This window comes from Hypanus sabinus, chromosome 26, assembly GCF_030144855.1.
Source record: "Hypanus sabinus isolate sHypSab1 chromosome 26, sHypSab1.hap1, whole genome shotgun sequence".
Classification (NCBI taxonomy): domain Eukaryota; kingdom Metazoa; phylum Chordata; class Chondrichthyes; order Myliobatiformes; family Dasyatidae; genus Hypanus; species Hypanus sabinus.
In genome coordinates, this window is record NC_082731.1 from 3,067,638 (window position 1) to 3,088,347 (window position 20,710).

Consider the following 20,710-nt stretch of genomic DNA (forward strand, 5'->3'; position numbering starts at 1 on the left):
ACTAAAAGAATTATGGGGGAGAAGATAAAATATGAAAGCAAGCTTGCAAACAATATCAAAGTGGATAGTAAAAGCTTTTTATATAGATAAGAAATAAGATTGATGAGAGTGGATGTAGGACTGTTAGATGATGAAGCTGGAGAAATAATAATGGGGACAAGGATATGGTAGATGAACTAAATGAGTATTTTGCATCAGTCTTTACTGTGGAAGACACTAGCAGTGTGCCAGTTGTTGAAGGGTGTGAGGGAAGAGAACTGAGAACAGTTACTATTACAAGGGAGAAGGTGCTCAAAAGACTTAAGGGCACCGAAATCACCCGGACCTGATGAACTGTACTCCAGAGTTCTGAAAGAGGTAGCAGTAGAGATTGTGGAGGCATTAGTAGTGATCTTTCAAAAATCATTGGACTCTGGCATGGTGTCAGAAGACTGGAAAATTACAAAAGACACTCCACTATTCAAGAAAGGAAAATGGCAGAAGAAAATAAACTATAGACCAGTTAGCCTGACCTCATGGTTGGGAAGATGCTGGACTCAATTGTTAAGGATGAGATTGTGGAGTACACAGGACAAGATAAGACAGAGTCCGCATGGTTTCCTTAAGGGAAAATCTTGCCTGATGAACCTGTTGGAATTCTTTGAGGAGATTACACGTAGGATAGATAATGGGGATGCAATGGATGTTGTATATTTGGACTTTTAAAAGGCCTTGACAAGGTGCCACATATGAGATTGCTTACCAAGTTCGGAGCCCATGGAATTACAGTAAAGGTAAAGCACTGGCTGATTAGTAGGAGGCAGCGAGTGGGAATAAAAGGATCCTTTTCTGGTTGGCAGCCTGTAACTGGTGGCATTCCGCAGGGTTCGGTGTTGGGACTGCTTCTTTTATGTGGTATATCAATGATTTAGATGATGGAATAGATGGATTCGTATCATCTGCAAACTTGCAGATGATAAGATTAGTGGAGGGGCAAGTAGTGTTGAGGAAACAGGTCGGCTGCAGAAAGACTTAGATTAGGAGAATGCTAAATGAAATTCAATGTTGGAAAATTCATGGTCATTTACTTTGGTAGTAGAAATAAATATGCAGACTATTTTCTGAACAGGTAGAAAATCTAAACATCTGAAATGCATAGGACTTGGGAGTCCTTGTCCAGACACCCTAAAGGTTAATTTGCAGGCAGAGTTGGTGGTGATGAAGACGAATGCAATGTTAGCGTTAATTTCAAGAGGTCAAGCATACAAGAGCAGGCATGTGATGCTGAGGCTTTATAAGGAAATAATGAGGCTTCATTTTCCGTATTGTGAACAGTTTTGGCCTCTTCATCCAAGAAAAGATGTGCTGGCATTGGAGAGGCTTCAGAGGAGTTTCACAAGGATGATTCTGGGAATGAAAGGGTTGTTATATGAGGAACGTTTGATGGCTCTGGATCTGTACTCACTGGAATTTAGAAGGATGAGGGGGAATCTCATTGAAACCTTTTGAATGTTGAAAGACCTAGACAGAGTAGATGTGGAAAGGATGTTTCCATGGTCGGGGAGTCGAGGACAAGAGGGCACAGCCTCAGGATAGAGAGGCATCCATTTAAAACAAAGATGAGAAGAAATTTCTTTAACCAGAGGGTGGTGAATTTGTGGGATTTGTTGCCACTTGCAGCTGTGGAGGCCAGGTCGTTGGGTGTTTTTAAGGCAGAGATTGATAGGTTCTTGATTGGACGTGGAATCAAAGGTTACGGGGAGAAGGCTGGGAACTGGGGTTGAGGAGGAGACAAAAAAAGGATCAGCAAAGATTGAATGGCAGAGCAGACTCGATGGGCCAGATGGCTGATTTCTGCTCCTGTCTTATGGCATCAAAAGTTACAGGGAGAAGGCCGGGGAGTGGGCTGAGGAGGAAAAAAGGATCAGCCATGATTGAATGGCGGAGCAGACTTGATGCGCCAAGTGGCCGAATTCTGCTCCTATGTCTTATGGTCTTACGGTCTAATTGCCCTCAGCTCTTGGGCTGCTCAGAAATGCTTCTCACTGACATCTGCTGAGAAGTTTCAGAAGGGGTTGTACAGGCCATTGACTTTTCTTTCCTGTTGCAGTCTCCAATAATTTTGGGAATTATCTTGCAACTATGATTAGTGCCCATTCTACCATTTTCTCCTTGTATTTACAGCTAAAACCATGCAAGGTTTTGAGTGCCACCTTATGTTCTCTACTGAAAGCATTCAAAAACTACTGTCAAGTAGTAGAGGACATGCATTTTAAGCTGAGAGGAGGAACTTTTAAATGAGATGTGTAAGTCAAGTTTTTTTATACACAGACTAGTAAGTGCCTTGAAGGGGCTGCAGGGGTAGTGGTGGATGTAGATATGATAGTGGTGTTTAAAAGACTGTTAGACAGGGAATGGAGGGATATTGATCATTTATGAGCAGAGGAGATTTAGATTAGTATGGCATTATGGGCTTAATGGCCTGTAACTTTGCTGTGCTGTTTTATGTATTCTCTGCTTCTCCATCTTTTCCATATACTGTATGTAACTCACATCTTTCATACCTCTGATACCATTGAAGAAAATATCTACATCTTCCCCAAGCCCAGAACAGTACTCCATCTGAAGTCTAACCAGTTATATGAAAAGTTCAAAGTAAATTTATTATCAAAATAAAGTTATTAGGAACAATTGGAGACACAAGAGACTGAAAATGCTGGTCTCTGGAGCAACATAATGCTGGAGGAACTCAACGCATCAGGCAACATCTATGGAGGGAATAGACAGTTGACATTTCTGGTCAAGTCTTGACACCAGTCTGTTAATCTCAATCAAGAAAAAATCTGCAGATGCTGGAAATCCAAGCAAATACACACAAAATGCTGGAGGAACTCAGCAGGCCAGGCAGCATCTATGGAAAAGAGTAAATTGCTGAAACCCTTCATTAGAACTGGAGAAAAAGATGAGGTCAGAGTAAGAAGGTGCGGGGAGGGGAGGAAGAAATACAAGGTTGGTAGATAAGTGAAATCAGGAGGATGGAGGGGTGAAGTAAAGAGTTGGGAGGATGCTTGGTGAAAGAGACAAAGGGTTGGAGAAAGGAGAATCTGATAGGAGAGGACAGAAGGCCATGGAAGAAAGGGAAGGGGGAGGAGCACTGGAGGGTGATGGGCAAGTAAGGAGAAGGAAATGGGGATGGGGAATGATGAGGGAAAGGGGGAGGGGGGCCATTACTGGAAGTTTGAGAGATCAATGTTCATGCCATCAGTTTGGAGGATACCCAGATGCAATATAAGGTGTTGCTCCTCCAATCTGATTGTAGCCTCATCATGGCAGTAGATGAAGCCACGGACTGACATGTCGGAATGGGAATGGGAAGTGGAATTATAATGGGTAGCTAATGGGAGATCCCACTTTTTCTGGTGGATGGAGCATAGATGCTTGGTGAAGTGGTCTCCCGATCTACGTCTAATCTCACCAATATACAGGAGGCCACACTGGGAGCACCAGATACACTAGGTGATCCCAACAGACTCTCAGGTGAAGTGTTGCCTCACCTGGACGGACTGTTTGGGGTCCTGATTGGTAGTGAGGGAGGAGGTGTAGGGGCAGGTGTAGTACCAGGAGGGAGATCAGTGGGGAAGGATGAATAAACAAGGGAGTCATGTAGGGACCAATCCCTGTGGAAAGCAGTAAGTGGGGGGGGGGGGGGGGGAGGAAAGAGAAAGATATGCTTGGTGGCGGGATCCAGTTGGAGATGGTGGAAGTTATGGAGGTTATGTGGAGGCTGGTGGGGTGATAGGTGATGTCTAAGTTCTTCAACAGCCTTGTGTGCTATATGAAGGCTTCTTTTGTTCTCCACCAGTCTTTTATAAAATTTGTTTTGACACTTTCAAAGATTGGAGTGTACAATTCACAATGTTTATCTGTCCTTGAAACACCTTTAAAATGGTACAATTTTGTTTGTATTGCTGTTTCTGCTGAAATTACCTCACCATAGTTCTCTGCACTTAAATTTCATCTGTCCTTAATTAATCTATTTAAATCCTCCTGTTTACTGTGTTTCCAGATTCATTGCCATTTGAAAAGTTCTCAATGTACAAAAATTCAGGTTGTTAATTCATATCAGACTAGAAGGTTCAATACTGACCTCTGGTGGAAGCTATTGCAGACTTTCCTTTGGACTCAAAAGAAACTGCAGAATCTGAAAGTAAATTTATTATGAAAGTATGCAAATGTAACCATATACTACCCTAAGATTCATTTTCTTGCAGACATTCACAGTAGAAGACAGAAATACAACAGAATCAATGGAAAATTACAGACAAAAACTGACAATCAATGTGCAAGAAACAAATAGTGCAAATACAAACAAAGCGAATAAAAAATAATTAAATAAGTGATATTGAGAGCAGGAATTATAGAGTCCTTGAAAGTGAGTCTATAAGTCCATAAGTGAAGTTATCCCTTCTGATGCAAGAGGCTGATGGGTTAGGGGTAACAACTGTTTCTGAAGCTGGTGGTATGCGTCCTGAAGCCCCTGTTCCTCCTTCCTAAGGCAGCAGTGACAAGATAGCCCGGCCTGGGTGGTGGAGATCCATAATGATAGAAGCTGCTTTCTTCTGGCAGTGCTCCTTGTAGATTGTTCATTATTATTTTCTCCTCTTGCCTTTAGCCAGTTTGGTATTAAACAGTTACAATCTCCTTAACCTCATCAGCTTCAGTTTTGCTAAAAATCTATCATACTTTAACGTGCTTATCTATACACAGCATCAACTGACATTCTATAGTTGATTCATAATAGTGAATCCAGATAGACACATCACCAGACATTCTGAGCCTCAGTACTTCCTCATGCCTCTTTAGTATCAGCATGGACACAGCTGTGCTGGTAGGTTAACTGGCAGGTGAAGGTTATCTCTTAATTTAGGTATGTGGAAACTGAGGCATTAATGGGCGTATGACAGAAAATAAATTGCAAAGCTACAGGGGAATAATTGGGAGGGAGGGGAATAAGACTGATTCGGTGAGAAGCCAGCATGGATCCAATGGGCCAAGTAGTAATTCTCATAAATTGGAAGGGACTTGAGCAGTGAAGTCCAGCTGATGCTCCAGTACAAAGTGATGGAGTTCATAATAAATAGTGTGAAAGGGGAATAGTGAGATAGTGTTCATGGGGTCACTGATTGTTCAGTGATCTGATGATAGAGGGAAAGAAGCTGTTTCCAAAAAGATGAGTGCACATCTTTAGGCTCGTGTTCCTCATCCATAACTGTAGTGATGGATCAAATGGCGTAATTCTGTCCCAATGTCTTATGGTATTGAAAAGAGGGTGTGTCTTGGATGATGAGGGTCCTTAATAAGACCATAAGACATAGGAACAGAATTAGGTCATTGGCCCATTGAGTCTGTTCTGCCATTCAATCATGGCTGATCCCCTTTTTTTACTTCTCAACCTCAGTTCCCAGCCCTCTTCCCATAACCTTTGGTGCCATGTCTAATCAAGAATCTATCAACCTCTGCCTTAAATATGCCCAGCGACCTGGCCTCCACAGCTGCATGTGGTAACGGATTCCACAAATTCACCACCCTTTGGCTAAAGAAATTTTTCTGCATCTCTGTTTTGAATGGATGCTTCTCTATCCTGAGGCTGTGCCCTCTTATCCTAGACTCTCCCGCCATGGGAAACATCCTTTCCACACCTACTCTGTCTAGGTCTTTCAACATTCAAAAGATTTCAATGAGGTCTCCCCTCACCTTCTGAATTTCAGTGAGTACAGACCCAGAGTCATCAAACATTCCTCGTATGATAACCCTTTCATTCCTGTAATCATCCTTGTGAACTTCCTCTGGATCCTCTTCAATGCCAGCACATCTTTTCTAAGATGAGGGGCCCAAAACTCTTCACAATACTCACTGTGAGGTCTCACCAGTGCTTTATAAAGCCTCAGCATCACATCCTTGCTCTTGTATTCTAGACCTCTTGAAATGAATGCTAACATGGCATTTGCTTTTCTCACCACTGACTCGACCTGCAAGTCAACCTTTAGGGTTTTCTGCATAGACTCCCAAGTCCATCTGCATCTCAGTTTCCTGGATTTTTTTCCCGTTTAGAAAACAGTCCGCACATTTATTCTGCTAGCAAAGTGCATGACCATGTATTTTCCAACATTGTATTTCATTTGCCACTTCCTTGCCCATTCTCCTAATCTCTCTGTTCTTCTGCATCACACCTGTTTCCTCAACACTACCTGCCCCTCCACCAATCTTCGTATCATCTGAAACTTGTTAACAAAGCCATCTATTCCATCATCTAAATCATTTATATACAGCATAAAAAAAAGTGGTCCCAACACCCCCCCCCCCCCCCCGCGGAACACCACTAGTCACTGACAGCCAACCAGAGAAGGATCCTTTTATTCCCACTCGCTACTTCCTACCAATCAGCCAACACTCTAACCATATTAGTAACTTTCCTGTAATACCATGGGCTCTTAGCTTGGTTAGCAGCTTCATGTGTGGCACCTTGTCAAAGGCCTTCTGAAAGTCCAAATATACAACATCCACTACATCCCCTTTATCTATCCTACAGATTTGCCAGGCAGGACTTTCCCTGAAGGAAACAATGCTGACTTTGTACTATAATGTCCTGTGTCACCAAGTACTCCATCACCTCATACTTAACAATTGACTCCAACACCTTCCCAAACATTGAGGTCAGGCTAACTGGTCTATAAATTTCCTTTCTGTTGCCTTCCTCCTTTCTTAAAGAGTGGAATGACATTTGCAATTTTCCAGTCCTCTGGCACCATACCAGAGTACAATGGTTTTTGAAAGATAATTTCAAATGCCACCACAAACTCTAATGCTACCTCTTTCAGAACCCGAGGGTGCAGTTTATCAGTCTGGGTACTTATATACCCTTAGGTCTTTCAGCTTTTTGAGCAACTTCTCCCTTGTAATAGTAGCTGCACCCTCTTCTCTTCCTTCACATACTATACAGCAGCAGAAATACTGCTACAGTGAAGAGTGATGCAAAATACTCATTTAGTTCATCAGCCATTTCCTTTTCCTTTGTTATTATTTCTCCACCCTCATTTTCTAGCTGCCCTATATATCCACTCTCATTTCTCTTTTATTTTTAACATACTTGGAAAAACTTTTACTATCCACTTTGCTGGCTTGCTTTCATATTTCATCTTTTCCCTTCTAATGATTTTTTTAGTTGTTCTCTCTATGTTTTTAAAAGCTTCCCAATCCTCTATCTTCCCACTAATATTTGCTTTGTTGTCGGCCCTTTCTTTTGCTTTTACAGTAGCTTTGACTTCCCTCGTCAGCCATGGTTGTACTATTTTACCATTTGAATATTTCTTCATTTTTTGGAATATATGTAATGATAGAGGACAAGCTCTCCTCTACAATCACTCTGAGCACCGGTGCCCCACAAGGCTGTGTATTCAGCCCCCTGCTGTACTCACTGTACACCCATGATTGTGTAGCCAAGTTTCCATCGAACTCAATATATAAGTTTGCTGATGACACCACAATTGTAGGCCGCATCTTGGGTAATGATGAGTCTGAGTACAGAGAGGAAATTAAGAACCTGGTGGCATGGTGCGAAGACAATAACCTATCCCTCAACGTCAGCAAGATAAAGGAATTGGTTGTTGTCTTCAGAAGGAGTAGCGGACCCCATCTACATCGGTGGTGCGCAGGTGGAACAGGTCAAAAGCTTTAAGTTCCTCGGGGTGAATATCACAAATGACCTGACTTGGTCTAACCAAGCAGAGTCCACTGCCAAGAAGGCCCACCAGCGCCTTTACTTCCTGAGAAAGCTGAAGAAATTTGGCCTGTCCCCTAAAACCATCACTAATTTTTATAGGTGCACCGTAGAAAGCATTCTTCTAGGGTGCATCACAACCTGGTATGGAAGTTGTCCTGTCCAAGAAGAATGGACTAATGTTTATAGGTGCACCGTAGAAAGCATTCTCTAAGATTGTTCATAGAGCCCATATGTCTAAATCTAAACTATCTCGATTCTACCCTAGCGTTAGTCCGCTCTGTGATAAATGCAAGAGGGGTGTGGCCTCTCTCATCCATATGGACTGGTTCTGTCCTAGCTTGGAGAAATTCTGGAAAGATGTCTTCACTACGTTATCGTGTATTCTGAATCAGCACCTAGAACCAAACCCCTTAATTGCTCTGTTCAGTTTTTCGGTCGAGACAGATTTACGTCTGGGTCCGACCAAATGCCGAATATTATCCTTTGCCTCTCTTCTGGCTAGACGCTTGATCCTCCTCAGATGGAGAGATGCTGCCCCGCCCACTCATGCTCAATAGCTTAACAACATCATGGCCTGTTTGGACCTCGAAAAAATTCATTATTCAGTTCTCAATTCGGATCTAAAGTTCCATAAGGTCTGGGGACCTTTTATCGAGTACTTTCATAACCTTCCTCTTGACTAGGGTTTTTTTTTCTCTTCGGTCCCTTGCTTTCAGCTCCTTTTTTTTCTCTGGTAGAAGGCATTATTATCCTCCGTTGCTGAGTGTATTCACAGTCTGGGAGTTTGGCTGTCCTGACTTATACTCTCTATATTGTGTTGTGGTTGGTCTGGAGTTGCTGTTGTTTTTTCTTGTGTTGTGGGGCTTGGGGAGGACACTAAGCTTACTTGTCTTTAATTTAGGTGCTTTTTTTTTGCTAAATTCTCTTCCTTTGTAACATATTGTTATTGTATACTTAATTTTGCACTGTTTTAATGTTCCTCATTGGGATTTGGGGGTTTTAATTTGTAAAATGTTTTGAAAAACTAATTAAAAAAATTTTTTAAAAAAAGAAAGCATTCTCCTAGGGTGCATCACAGCCTGGTATGGAAGTTGTCCTGTCCAAGACCAGAAGAAGCTGCAGAAGGTCGTGAACCTAGCCCAGCACGTCTCACAAACCAATCTTCCAACCTTGGACTTACTTTGCACCACACTGTGATAAGACTGCTGACCCAGATCTGGGCTGTACCTTCCAAATATCCAGACCTAACTTGCAGTACCGTACTTTCCCTTTTCTATTTTCTAATTATGAGTTATAATTTAAATTTTTATTATATTTACTTTGTACCTCAGGGAGCGCAAAGCAGAGAAACAAATATCACTGTGATGATTGTACGCTCTAGTATCAATTGTTTGGTGACAAAGTATTTGTATTGTATTGTATATATTTCTTGCACTTTCCTCAATTTCCCAGAAATGCATGCCATTGCTGCTCTGCTGACATCCCTGCCAGCAGCTCCTTCCAATTTACTTTGACCAACTCCTCTCTCATACCACTGTAATTTCCTTTATTCCTCTGAAATACTGTTACATCAGTCTTTACTTTCTCCCTATCAACTTTCAAGTTGGACTCAATCATATTGTGATCACTGGTTCCTAAGGGTTCCTTTACCTTAAGCTCCCTAATTGCCTTCATTTCATTACATAGCACCCAATCCAGTATAGCTGATCCCCTAGCAGTCTCAATGACAAACTGCTTTAAAAAGCTATCTCTTAGGCATTCAACAAACTCACTTTCTTGAGATCCATTAGTAACTTGATTTTCCCAAACGAACACATGTTAAAATCTTGCATGACTCCCAAGTCCCTTTATATCTCAGATTCCTGGATTTTCTTCCAGCTAACAAAATAGTCTGCACATTTATTTCTACTACTAAAATGCATGACCATGTATTTTCCAACATTGTATTCATTTGCCACTTTCTTGCCCATTCTCCTAATCTGTCTGCATCCTGCATCCTACTTGTTTCCTCAACACTACCTGCCCCTCCACCAATCTTTGTATCATCTGCAAACTTGACAATATGGCCATCTATTCCATCATTTAAATCACTTATATACAGCATAAAAGGAATTGAAAAGGAAGTGGTCCCAACGTCGACCCCTGCAGAACACCACTAGTCAATGGCAACCAACCAGAAATGGATCCTTTTATTCTCACTTGCTGCCTCCTACCAATTAGCCAATACTCTAACTACAAACGTTTGTATGTTACTAACTTTCCTGTAATAACATAAATTCTAACTTGGTAAGCAGCCTCATGTGTGGCTCCTTGTCAAATGCCTTCTGAAAGTCCAAATATATAACATCCACTGCATCCCCTTTATCCATCCTGCTTGTAATCTCCTCAAAGTGTTCCAACAGGATTTCCAAAGAGTTTGTCAGACAGATTTTCCCTGAAGGAAACAATGCTGACTTTGTACTATCTTGTCCTGTGTCACCAAGTACTCCATCACCTCATCCCTAACAATTGACTCTAACATCTTCCCAACCACTGAGGACAGGCTAACTGGTCTATAATTTCCTTTCTGCTGCCTTCCTCCTTTCTTAAAGAGTGGAGTGACATTTGCAATTGTCCAGTCCTCTGGCACCATGCCAGAGTCCAATAATTTTTGAAAGATTATTACTAATGCCACCACAATCTCCACCGCTCCCTCTTTCAGAGCCCTAGGGTGCAGTTCATCTCGTCCAGGTGACTTATATACCTTTAGGTCTTTCAGCTTTTTGAGCACCTTGACCCTGGCACCTGGGAGGCAACATACCATCTGTGTCCCATTCATATCCACATTATGCAGAAATCACGCTTGAAAATGCATTAGTTCTAAAATGATCTGAAACGTTCTGTGGTTGTGAAGATTTCTGTAAAAAATTAGCAAGCATTTTTTTCGCTCTTGGTACATTCTTGTCTATATTCTTCTTCTTGTGTTTTTTCCAGCAGTTGGAGACTCCTCTCCCGAACGTGATGGAAATGGCTTTTTACTTTGAGCAGGCAGGAGTGGGTCTCAGCAAGAACGAGATGTATCGTATTTTCCTGGCACTGAAGCAGCTAGTAGACACACAGCCACTGCAGAAATGCCGGTTCTGGGGTAAAATCATGGGACTCAAAGGGAATTACATCGTAGCAGAGGTGGAGTTCCGGGAAGGGGAGGAAGACACAGAGGAAATGTTGGAGGAGGATAAAGAAGAGGAAAAGGAAGAGGCGAAGGAGGACACTGAGCAAGATACAGAGGAAGAAGGAGAGGTAGTCGAAGACAAGCCCCCAGCATCAACGTATAAACCACCACCAATTATCCCAAAGGAGGACAACCGCTCTGGCACAAACAAATATACCTATTTTGTTTGTAGTGAACCAGGCAAGGTTTGGACCAAACTACCTCCGGTTACACCAGCCCAAATCACAGTAGCCAGGAAGATCAAGAAGTTTTTCACTGGCAGCTTGGATGCTCCTGTCATCAGTTACCCACCCTTTCCAGGGAATGAGATTAATTACTTGAGGGCACAGATTGCCCGGATATCTGCTGGTACTCAGATCAGTCCACTGGGATTCTATCAGTTTGGAGAAGAGGAGGAGGAGGAAGAGGAAGGGCTGGTGAGGGAGAACTATGAGGAGAATTCAGAATTTGAAGGCATTCCAGTACCAGAGCTCTTGGACAACCTGGCGAATTGGGTCCATCATACACAGCACATCCTTCCACAGGTGTGACATTGACACTTGCAAGTTGTGATTTATTTCAATATTGTGTTATCTTCATCCTTCATGCATATATGCACACTGTGCCCCAGTAAAAAGAGCTTTTGTTATACATATGGATAGTACTAATTTTATGATCAATGTTTAAAAAATTCAGAGCATGCTGCAAATTGAGCTCAGTGTCCCACTCTGTCAGTCTGGTGCATTTAAAGATTCATGTGCATGGCATACCTAAGGATCTGTAAGAGAGATGCAGTTGGCTGGAGTGGTAATTGCAAAGACTACAGTCTGACCTGCATGGAGATTGTAGAAACACACAGAGCCAAGAATCATTTGAAATGAAATGTTATTACTGAGACTCGAATGTCAAAGAAACCAACAGGGTTGTTGACCTTGGTTGAGTGGGATAATTGGGTTGGTGCCTCAACTGCAGAAACATTATTAATATAATATGTTGTGAAATTTATTTTTTGTGGCAGCAGTACAGTACAATATATTAAAATACTATATATTACAGTAAGTCAGAATCAGATTTATTATCACCAGTATGTGTCATGAAATTTGTTAACTTAACAAAGTAAAAGTAAATCAATTACACTGAATATATATGTGTGTTTTAGAAAATTGGATTACAAATAGTGTAAAACAGAAATAAGTGAGGCAGTGTTCACGGGTTCAATGTCCATTTAGGAATCGGATGGCAGAGGGGAAGAAGCTGTTCCTGAATCACTGAGTGTGTGCCTTCAGGCTTCCGTACCTCCTACCCAGTGTGACTGGGCGATCAACACTGGCGCACCTCAGGGGTGTGTGCTTAGCCCACTGCTCTACTCTCTGTATACACATGACTGTATGGCTAGGCACAGCTCAAATACCATCTGTAAATTTGCTGATGATACAGCCATTGTTGGTAGAATCTCAGGTGGTGACAAGAGGGTGTACGGGAGTGAGATATGCCAACTAGTGGAGTGGTGTTGCAGCAACAACCTGGCACTCAACGAAAGAGCTGATTGTGGACTTCAGGAAGGTTCAGACGAAGGAACACATACCAATCCTCATAGAGGGATCAGAAGTGGAGAGAGTCAGCAGTTTCAAGTTCCTGGGTGTCAAGATCTCTGAGGATCTAACCTGGTCCCAACATATCGATGTAGTTATAAAGAAGACAAGACAGCGACTATACCTCATTAGGAATTTGAAGAGATTTGGCATGTCAAATGTACACTCAAAAACTTCTATAGATGTACCGTGGAGAGCGTTCTGACAGACGACATCACTGTCTGGTGTAGGGGGCTACTGCACAGGATCAAAAGAAGCTGCAGAGGGTGGTAAATCTAGTCAGCTCCATCTTGGTTCTAGCCTACAAAGTATCCAGGACATCTTCAGGGAGCGGAAAGGCGGTGTCTTCAGAAAGGCGGTGTCCATTATTAAGAATCTCCAGCACCCAGGGCATGCCCTTTTCTCACTGTTACCATCAGGTATGAGGTACAGAAGCTTGAAGGCACACACTCAGCGATTCAGGAACAGCTACTTCCCCTCTGCCATCCTATTTCTAAATAGACATTGAACTACCTCACATTTTAAATATAAATTATTTCTGGTTTTTTTGCATGATGTTTAATCTATTCAATATATATGTACTGTAATTGATTTACTTATTAACTATTATTATTTTTTCTCTTCTATGTATTGCATTGAACTGCTGCTGCTAACAAATTCTACATCACATGCCAGTGATAATAAACCTAATTCTGATTCTGATGGGGGTCCTTATTAATGTATGCTTCCTTTCCGAGGCACCAGTCCTTGAAAGTGTCTTAGATACTATGGAAGCTAGTACCCAAGATGGAGCTGACTAATTTTACAACTTTCTGTAGCTTCTTTCAGTCCCATGCAGTAGCCTCCCCAGCACCGCTCCACCCCATACCAGCCTGTCAGAATCCCCTCCACAGTAACCTATAGACATTTTTGGGTGTTTTAGGTGACAAACCAAATCTCTTCAAACTCCTAATAAAATATAGCTGTTGTCCTTCCTCCTACATAACTGCATCAGTATGCTGGTACCAGGTTAGATTCTCAGAGATCTTAACATCAGGAACATGAAATTGCTCACTCTCTCTAGGTCTGACTCATGAGGATTGGTTCGTATTCCCTTATCTTACCCTTCCTAAAGTCCATAGTCAGCTCTTTCATCTTACTGACACTGAGTGCAATGTTTTTGCTGTGTCACCACTTAACCAGCTGGTATATCTCGCTCCTATATGCCCTCTCATCTCCATCTGAGATTCTACCAATAAGAGAGTAAAAATACTGAGATAGTGTTCATAGATTGGTTCATTGTCCATTCAGAAACCTGATGGTGGAGGAGAAGAAGCTGTTCCTGAAACATTGAGTGTATATCTTCCTCTCTTATGATAGTAATAAGAAGAGAGCATGTCCTGGGTGATGGGGGTCCTTAATGATAGATGCTGCCTTTTTGAGGCATTACCTTTTGAAGATGACCTCTTTAATGTTGCTCTGCCTATATATGTGGCTGGGACGAACTCCGTTCTCATCACTTCACTCATTGTTAACCTCATAGAGTCATTCAACATGGAAGCAGGCACTTTGTTCCAACCATTCTTGCCGACCAATATACCTGTCTACACTAATGCTATTTACCTGAATTTGACCCATCTCCCTCTAAACCCATTTTCATCAGATTTTTAGCTGCCTTTTAAATGTTGTTCAAACGTTCATTTATTATCCTATTTATTGCACCTATCGCAACCACCTCAATCACCAGTTTACTGTACTTACAGCATTATTTCTCATAGACCATACTATGAGTGGTGTCATACACTCCACTCATTTGGAGTGGAGTGTATCAGAACAGGAGAGCATGGGACAGTATGTTTTAATCCACTGTATATCTTTGATGGGCAGACTAGTTGTATCATCCCCCTATCTTTTTCCACATTGCTGTAACTTTCATACCCCTTAAAATATTTTTCTAGCTTTCTTTTGCACACCACGGACAATTCACCCTAGCAGGCAGTGCTTTCCAGATACTAGGTACTTATTGTGCAAAAAAGTATTTAATCTTTTCGCCATTGGTTATTTCTTGTGTTCATTCAAGGGCTGTGGGCTTCACAGGCTGAGCCAGCATTTAAATTACCCATCCCAAATTGTCCTTGAGAGGGTGGTGGTGAGTTACCTTCTTGAGCAGCTGCAGACTTTACTTAAGGTTGGATATACTAAGATACTGTTAAGGAGGGCATTCCAGGAATTTGCCCCATCAATGGTGATGGATTGGTGATATTTTTCCAGGTTAGGATGGTGTGAGGCTTGGAGGGCAACTTCCAGGGGTGGTTTTGCACCTTTTCCTGGTGCTGGGTTTTGAAGGTGCTGTCTAAGGAGTCTTGGTAAGTTGCTGCAGAGCAGACTGCTGCTGTGTGTCAGTGGTGGAGTGAGTGAATAATTGTAAATGGAGTGCCCTTCTGCTATGTATTTTATGTTGTCGAACTGCTTGAGTGTTGTTGAAGCTGCATTCACCAAGGCAAGTGGAGAGTGTTCCATTACACTCCTGACTTGAGCCTTCCAGATGGTGGACTGTCCCTTTGAGTCTGTGCCTCTTGTTGTCAACCCATCAGTTATTGGAAGGTTCTTCTTAATTTATTCTCTCCCAGTGGCTGGGTGACCTGGTTCCAATATAATCCACCACTCAACCCCTACCAACACAAGGGAAATTTGTCAGTTATCCAGGACATCTTCAAGGAGCAGTGCCTCAGAAAGGCATCGTCCATCATTAAGGACCCCCACATCTAGGACATGCCCTCTTCTCAATGTTACTATCAGGTAGGAGGTACAGGAGCTCGAACGTACACACTCAGCGATTCAGGAAAGCTTCTTCCCCTCTGCCATCCAATTTCTGAATGGACATTGAACCCATGAACACTGCCTCACTAATTTATTTCTTTTTTTTGCACTACTTATTTAATTTAACTATTTAATATATCTTACTGTAATTCACAGTTTTTTTCTCTCTATTGTGTATTGCAGTGCATGTTTTCAACTGCCAAGTCCCAAGGCAGTGGAATTTCCTACATAAACCTGTATTACTTTCTTCTCCCCTCCCTCCTTCCCACTCTTCTTTTTAAGAATATTACTGTTTCTGTTGCAAAGAAAAACCTCACTGATTCTTGAGAATTTTGATTCTCTAAATTGAGTTGTTTTCTCCCTTTGCAGGGCAGATGTGTCTGGTTCAATGCTGTTCAGAAAAAGGAGGAGGAATTGGAGGAGGAAGAGGAGGAGGAGGAAGAGGCACCAGATGAGCCTGAGCCAGAGGTGGGACCTCCCCTCCTTACTCCGTTGTCAGAGGATGCAGGTAGTCATCTAAATGAACCCCGTACTGCTTGCACTCCCACTAACATTTTAGGATTTTCCTAATATAGTTTTTCTAAAATTTCCTTCCACTGACTTGGGAATGTTTAGGAGCAGAATAAGGCCATTGGGACCCTTCCCACAGATTTAATCCCTGAATACCTTCCTCTTTACCCCTCAGAACCTATCCATCCTTTCAATTACAACACTTGTTACCAACTATTCAGTCTTGCGCTCAATCGCACCTCCTCCCCTCTTGCAGCAACACCCAAGTCAAAGGTTATATTTCCCACAAACTCTCCAAAGCCCCACACTCTGGTTAGTTCTATTTTCTCACTGATCTGAAGTTGTATAGAACCACTGCAAGGAGCACAGGAAAAAAGAAAGTCATGGAAGAATGCCTCCACAGCATTCCTTTTACAATTCTTCAAATGCTTTCTTTCTGCTCTTTTTTCCCCTCCCTAGAAGTCAATGGTGTTCCTCCTTGGACAATGAAGGCCTCATCCAGTCTGATACCTCAATATGCTGTTGCTGTAGTCCGGTCGAATCTCTGGCCAGGAGCATGGACTTTTGCGACTGGGAAGTGAGTACCTGGTGTTCCAGGAAAGGTTTTCTAGACTCTGGCGAGTTGGACAGGCTGCTCTTTCTTCCAGTAAGTCTGTGCTAAGGTTGCCATTGGTGCAGCTAGTGCCTCGGAGGTTTAACCCTGACCTCCGGTGCTATCTGTGTGGAGTTTGCACATTCTCCTGTGATCATGCAGCTTTCCCTAGGGTGCTCTGGGTTTCTTACCAAAGATTTTATTTATTTTATTTAGAGATTCAGTGTAGAATAGGCCCATCCAGCCCTTTGAGTTGCAATACCCGATTTAACCATGACCTGCTAATTGGTACATCTTTGGACTGTGGGAACAGGAGCAACCAGAGAAACCTACCTATTCATGGGGAGGAATGTACAAACTCCTTGAGTATGCTGGCATTGAACTCTGAGTTATAATAGCATTGGTGCCTACAAACATGGATGATGGGAGACCTGTTGGAGAACTCCGAACTCCAATGCCCTGAGCTGTAATAATGCCACTCTAACATCAGAAACAGGAGCAGGAGTCGGCCATTCGGCCCGCCGAGGCTGCTCCGACATTCAATAAGATCATGGCTGATCTGGCCATGGACTCATCTCCACCATAACCCTCAATTCCAGAATGCGTGTAAAGTGGCAGTGGAAGGTCAGCACTGAAGGGTCTGTTTCTGTTCTCTCCTCCTACGTAGAGAAGAACTGAACTGATGAAGTAGGAAACTCAACAGCTGGAGGACCTCTGCTGGTGGATAGCATTAAGACAGCAAAGGTACCTCTATCAGCAGTAATTCAGAGTCAACTTTCCAACCTTGAAACTGAACCATCTATGTTTATAAACAAGTTCATGTTTATAAAGATAAATTTTACTTGTCACACATACATCGAAATACTCAGAGAAATGCATTATTTATGTCAAATTAAATAATTTAGGATTGTGTTGGGGGCAGCCTGCAAGTGGTGCCACGCTTCTGGTGCCAACATAGCATGACTGCAACTCACTGGCCTTCGCTGTACGTCTGTTTGGAATGTGGGAGGAAATTGGAGCACCCGGAGAACATAGTCACAGGGAGAACATATAAACTCCTTACAGAGGTACCAGGAATTCAACCCTGATTGGTGAAAGCTGGCCTGTAAGCCAATTCCTCTAACGGCTACACTGCTGTGCCACCCAGTGTCTCAGTAGATCATCTCACAGGGGCCACTTGACACAACCTAACCCCTTATGGGTCCGTCCGCAGTGTCCCAAGTGTAGGATTTCTTGGACAGGGTGAATAATAGACAATAGACAATAGGTGCAGAAGTAGACCATTCGGCCCCTCGAGTCTGCACCGCCATTCTGAGATCATGGCTGATCATTCACTATCAATACCCAGTCCCTGCCTTGCCCCCATATCCCTTGATTCCCCTATCCATCAGATATCTGTCTAGCTCCTTCTTGAAAGCATCCAGAGAATTGGCCTCCACCGTCTTCCGAGACAGTGCATTCCACACCTCCACAACTCTCTGGGAGAAGAAGCTCTTCCTCAACTCTGTTTTAAATAACTGACCTCTTATTCTCAATACATGCCCTCTGGTACTGGACTCTCCCAACATCTGGAACATATTTCCTGCCTCAATCCTATCAAATCCTTTAATTATCTTAAACGTTTCAATCAGATCCCCTCTCAATCTCCTCAATTCCAGCGTGTACAAGCCCAATCTCTCCAATCTCTCTGCGTAAGACAGCCCTGCCATCCCAGGAATCAACCTAGTGAATCTACGCTGCACTTCCTCAATTGCCAGAATGTCCTTCCTTAAACCTGGAGACCAAAACTGTACACAATATTCCAGGTGTGGTCTCACCAGGGCCCTGTACAAATGCAAAAGGACATCCTTGCTCTTGTACTCAATTTCCCTTGTAATAAAGGCCAACATTCCATTTGCCCTCTTCACTGCCTGTTGCATTTGCTCATTCACCTTCATTGACTGATGAACTAGGACTCCTAGGTCTCTTTGCATTTCTCCCTTACCTAACTCTACACCGTTCAGACAATACTCTGCCCTCTTGTTCCTGCTTCCAAAGTGGATAACTTCACATTTATTCACATTGAATGACATCTGCCAAGTATCTGCCCACTCACCCAGCCTATCCAAGTCTCCCTGTATTCTCCTAACGTCCTCTTCGCATGTCACACTGCCACCCAGTTTAGTATCGTCAGCAAACTTGCTGATATAGTTTTCAATGCCCTCATCTAAATCGTTGACATAAATTGTAAAGAGCTGTGGTCCCAATACAGAGCCCTGTGGTACCCCACTAGTCACCTCCAGCCAGTCCGAGAAACACCCATTCACTGCTACCCTTTGCTTTCTATCTGCCAACCAGTTTTCTATCCATGTTGAAACCCTGCCCCCAATGCCATGAGCTCTGATTTTACTCACCAATCTCCTATGTGGCACCTTATCGAATGCCTTCTGAAAATCTAGGTACACAACATCCACTGGCTTACCCTCGTCTAACATCCTTGTTACACCCTCAAAATACTCCAACAGATTAGTCAAGCATGATTTGCCCTTGGTAAATCCATGCTGGCTCGGCCTATTCCTATTACTGCCATCAAGATGTGCCACTATTTTGTCCTTAATAATGGACTCAAGCATCTTCCCCACGACTCCTTCCCTCCCTTCTTGAAAAGTGGGATAACATTAGCCACTCTCCAATCTTCAGGGACTGATCCTGAATCTAAGGAACATTGGAAAATGCATCCGCAATTTCCTGAGCCACCTCTTTTAGAACCCTTGGATGCAGACCATCTGGACCCGGGGATTTATTAGCCTTCAGTCCCACCAGTCTACTCATCACAGTTTCTTTCCTAATGTCAATCTGTCTCAATTCCTCTGATATCTTATGACCCTGGCCCATCCATACATCTGGGAGATTGCTTGTGTCCTCCCTGGTGAAGACAGATCTAAAGTACGTATTAAATTCTGTTGCCATTTCCCTGTTTCCCATAACAATTTCTCCCAATTCATTCTTCAAGGGGCCAACATTGTTCTTAACTATCTTCTTTCTCTTCACATAGCTAAAAAAGCTTTTGCTATCCCCTTTTATATTGCTCACGATAGCCTTTGTATGGTTTTGCTGTGACTGTGTGAGTTTCCTCTGGGTTTGGTTTCCTCCCACATTCCAAAGGTTTAGGGTTAGGGAGTTATGGCCATGCTATGTTGGTCCCGGAAGTGTGGCGATACTTGCAGGCTACCTCCAGCTCAATCCTTGCACTTTACTGTATGTTTCAGATTCTTTAGCCTGGTATCCCTTTGTACATTTTCCCTCGGGATCAATAAAGTATGTCTGACTGTCTGTCTGTCTTTGACAGGAAGTTTGAGAATATTTACTTGGGCTGGGGCCACAAGTACAGCTCAGAGAACTACAGCCCACCCGCAGCCCCACCAGTGCAGGCAGAGTATACCAGCGGCCCTGATACCACAGAGGTGGATGACCCAACAGTGGAGGAGGAGCAGGCACTCCGTGCTGCAATCGAGGAGCGGCTGGCAGCAGCAGAGCAAGAAGAGGAAGAGGAAGAAGAGGAGGAGGAGGAGGATGAGAATTAACCTATAAGAGATTTCCATACAATATTAGAACTTTTCTTTTTACTTTGTTTTCAAGTATTAAATTCAAATTATTCTATGTGTCCTGGACCAATATTTTACCTACAATTAACTAAATCTGTAAATGATTTGTTTTCTATAAATTGTGGAAAATAAAAGCTCTTGTAAAGGTAAATGCAAGGAAACATTGTTGAAAAGTCATCAAGTAAAAGCATTATCTCTATTTTTTTCTCTTCTCCCTTCTCTCTCCTCTTCTCCCCTCCCCCTCCCATTCTTCCCTCCCCCTCCCCTCTCCCCCCTCTCCCCTCCCCTCTTTTCTCTCTTCCCCCCACCCTTTCTCATTGTACACATACCTTTTGTCTGAGAATGAATGATGAAAAAGCATTGGGAGGATAAGGTGGGAAGGAGAGCTTGGGGTGTGAGGGGGAGGGAAGGAGCAATCAGTGCAAGAGAGGGAGGGGGCAAAGGGGGGAGCAAGAATAAAATCTGAGGGGGAATGAATGGAAGTAGTGGAACAATAAAGAGATGGGAGTGGAATATGAAGACAAGAGGAGGGAAGAGGGAGTGGGACAAAGAGTGAGGAGAGAGGGAGCTGAGAGTGAGGGGGAACAGAATGAGAACAAGGGTCAGGTGTGACAACGAAGAATCTGAGAGCATGAGAGGGTGATAGGAATGGAATGAGGATGAGAGGGCCTGACAGGGAGAAAC

At 42.9% G+C, this 20,710-nt stretch overlaps 1 protein-coding gene across 2 annotated transcripts in view; it reads left to right on the forward strand.

The window, feature by feature from the left end:
* Positions 1–20,174, forward strand: part of rsph4a (radial spoke head component 4A) — a 61,747-nt gene extending 41,573 nt beyond the window's left edge. Inside the window, exons 3-6 of one of the 2 annotated variants that reach the window (XM_059951384.1) lie at positions 10,736–11,494; positions 15,710–15,848; positions 16,310–16,427; positions 19,771–20,174. In XM_059951384.1, coding sequence (XP_059807367.1) covers positions 10,736–11,494; positions 15,710–15,848; positions 16,310–16,427; positions 19,771–20,005 — 1,251 coding nt within the window. In that variant the 3' untranslated portion in view covers positions 20,006–20,174. Of the gene's footprint in view, positions 1–10,732; positions 11,495–15,709; positions 15,849–16,309; positions 16,428–19,770 lie in introns of both variants that reach the window. The other variant, XM_059951383.1, reaches the window with a different exon arrangement.
* The last annotated feature ends 536 nt before the right edge of the window (positions 20,175–20,710 follow it).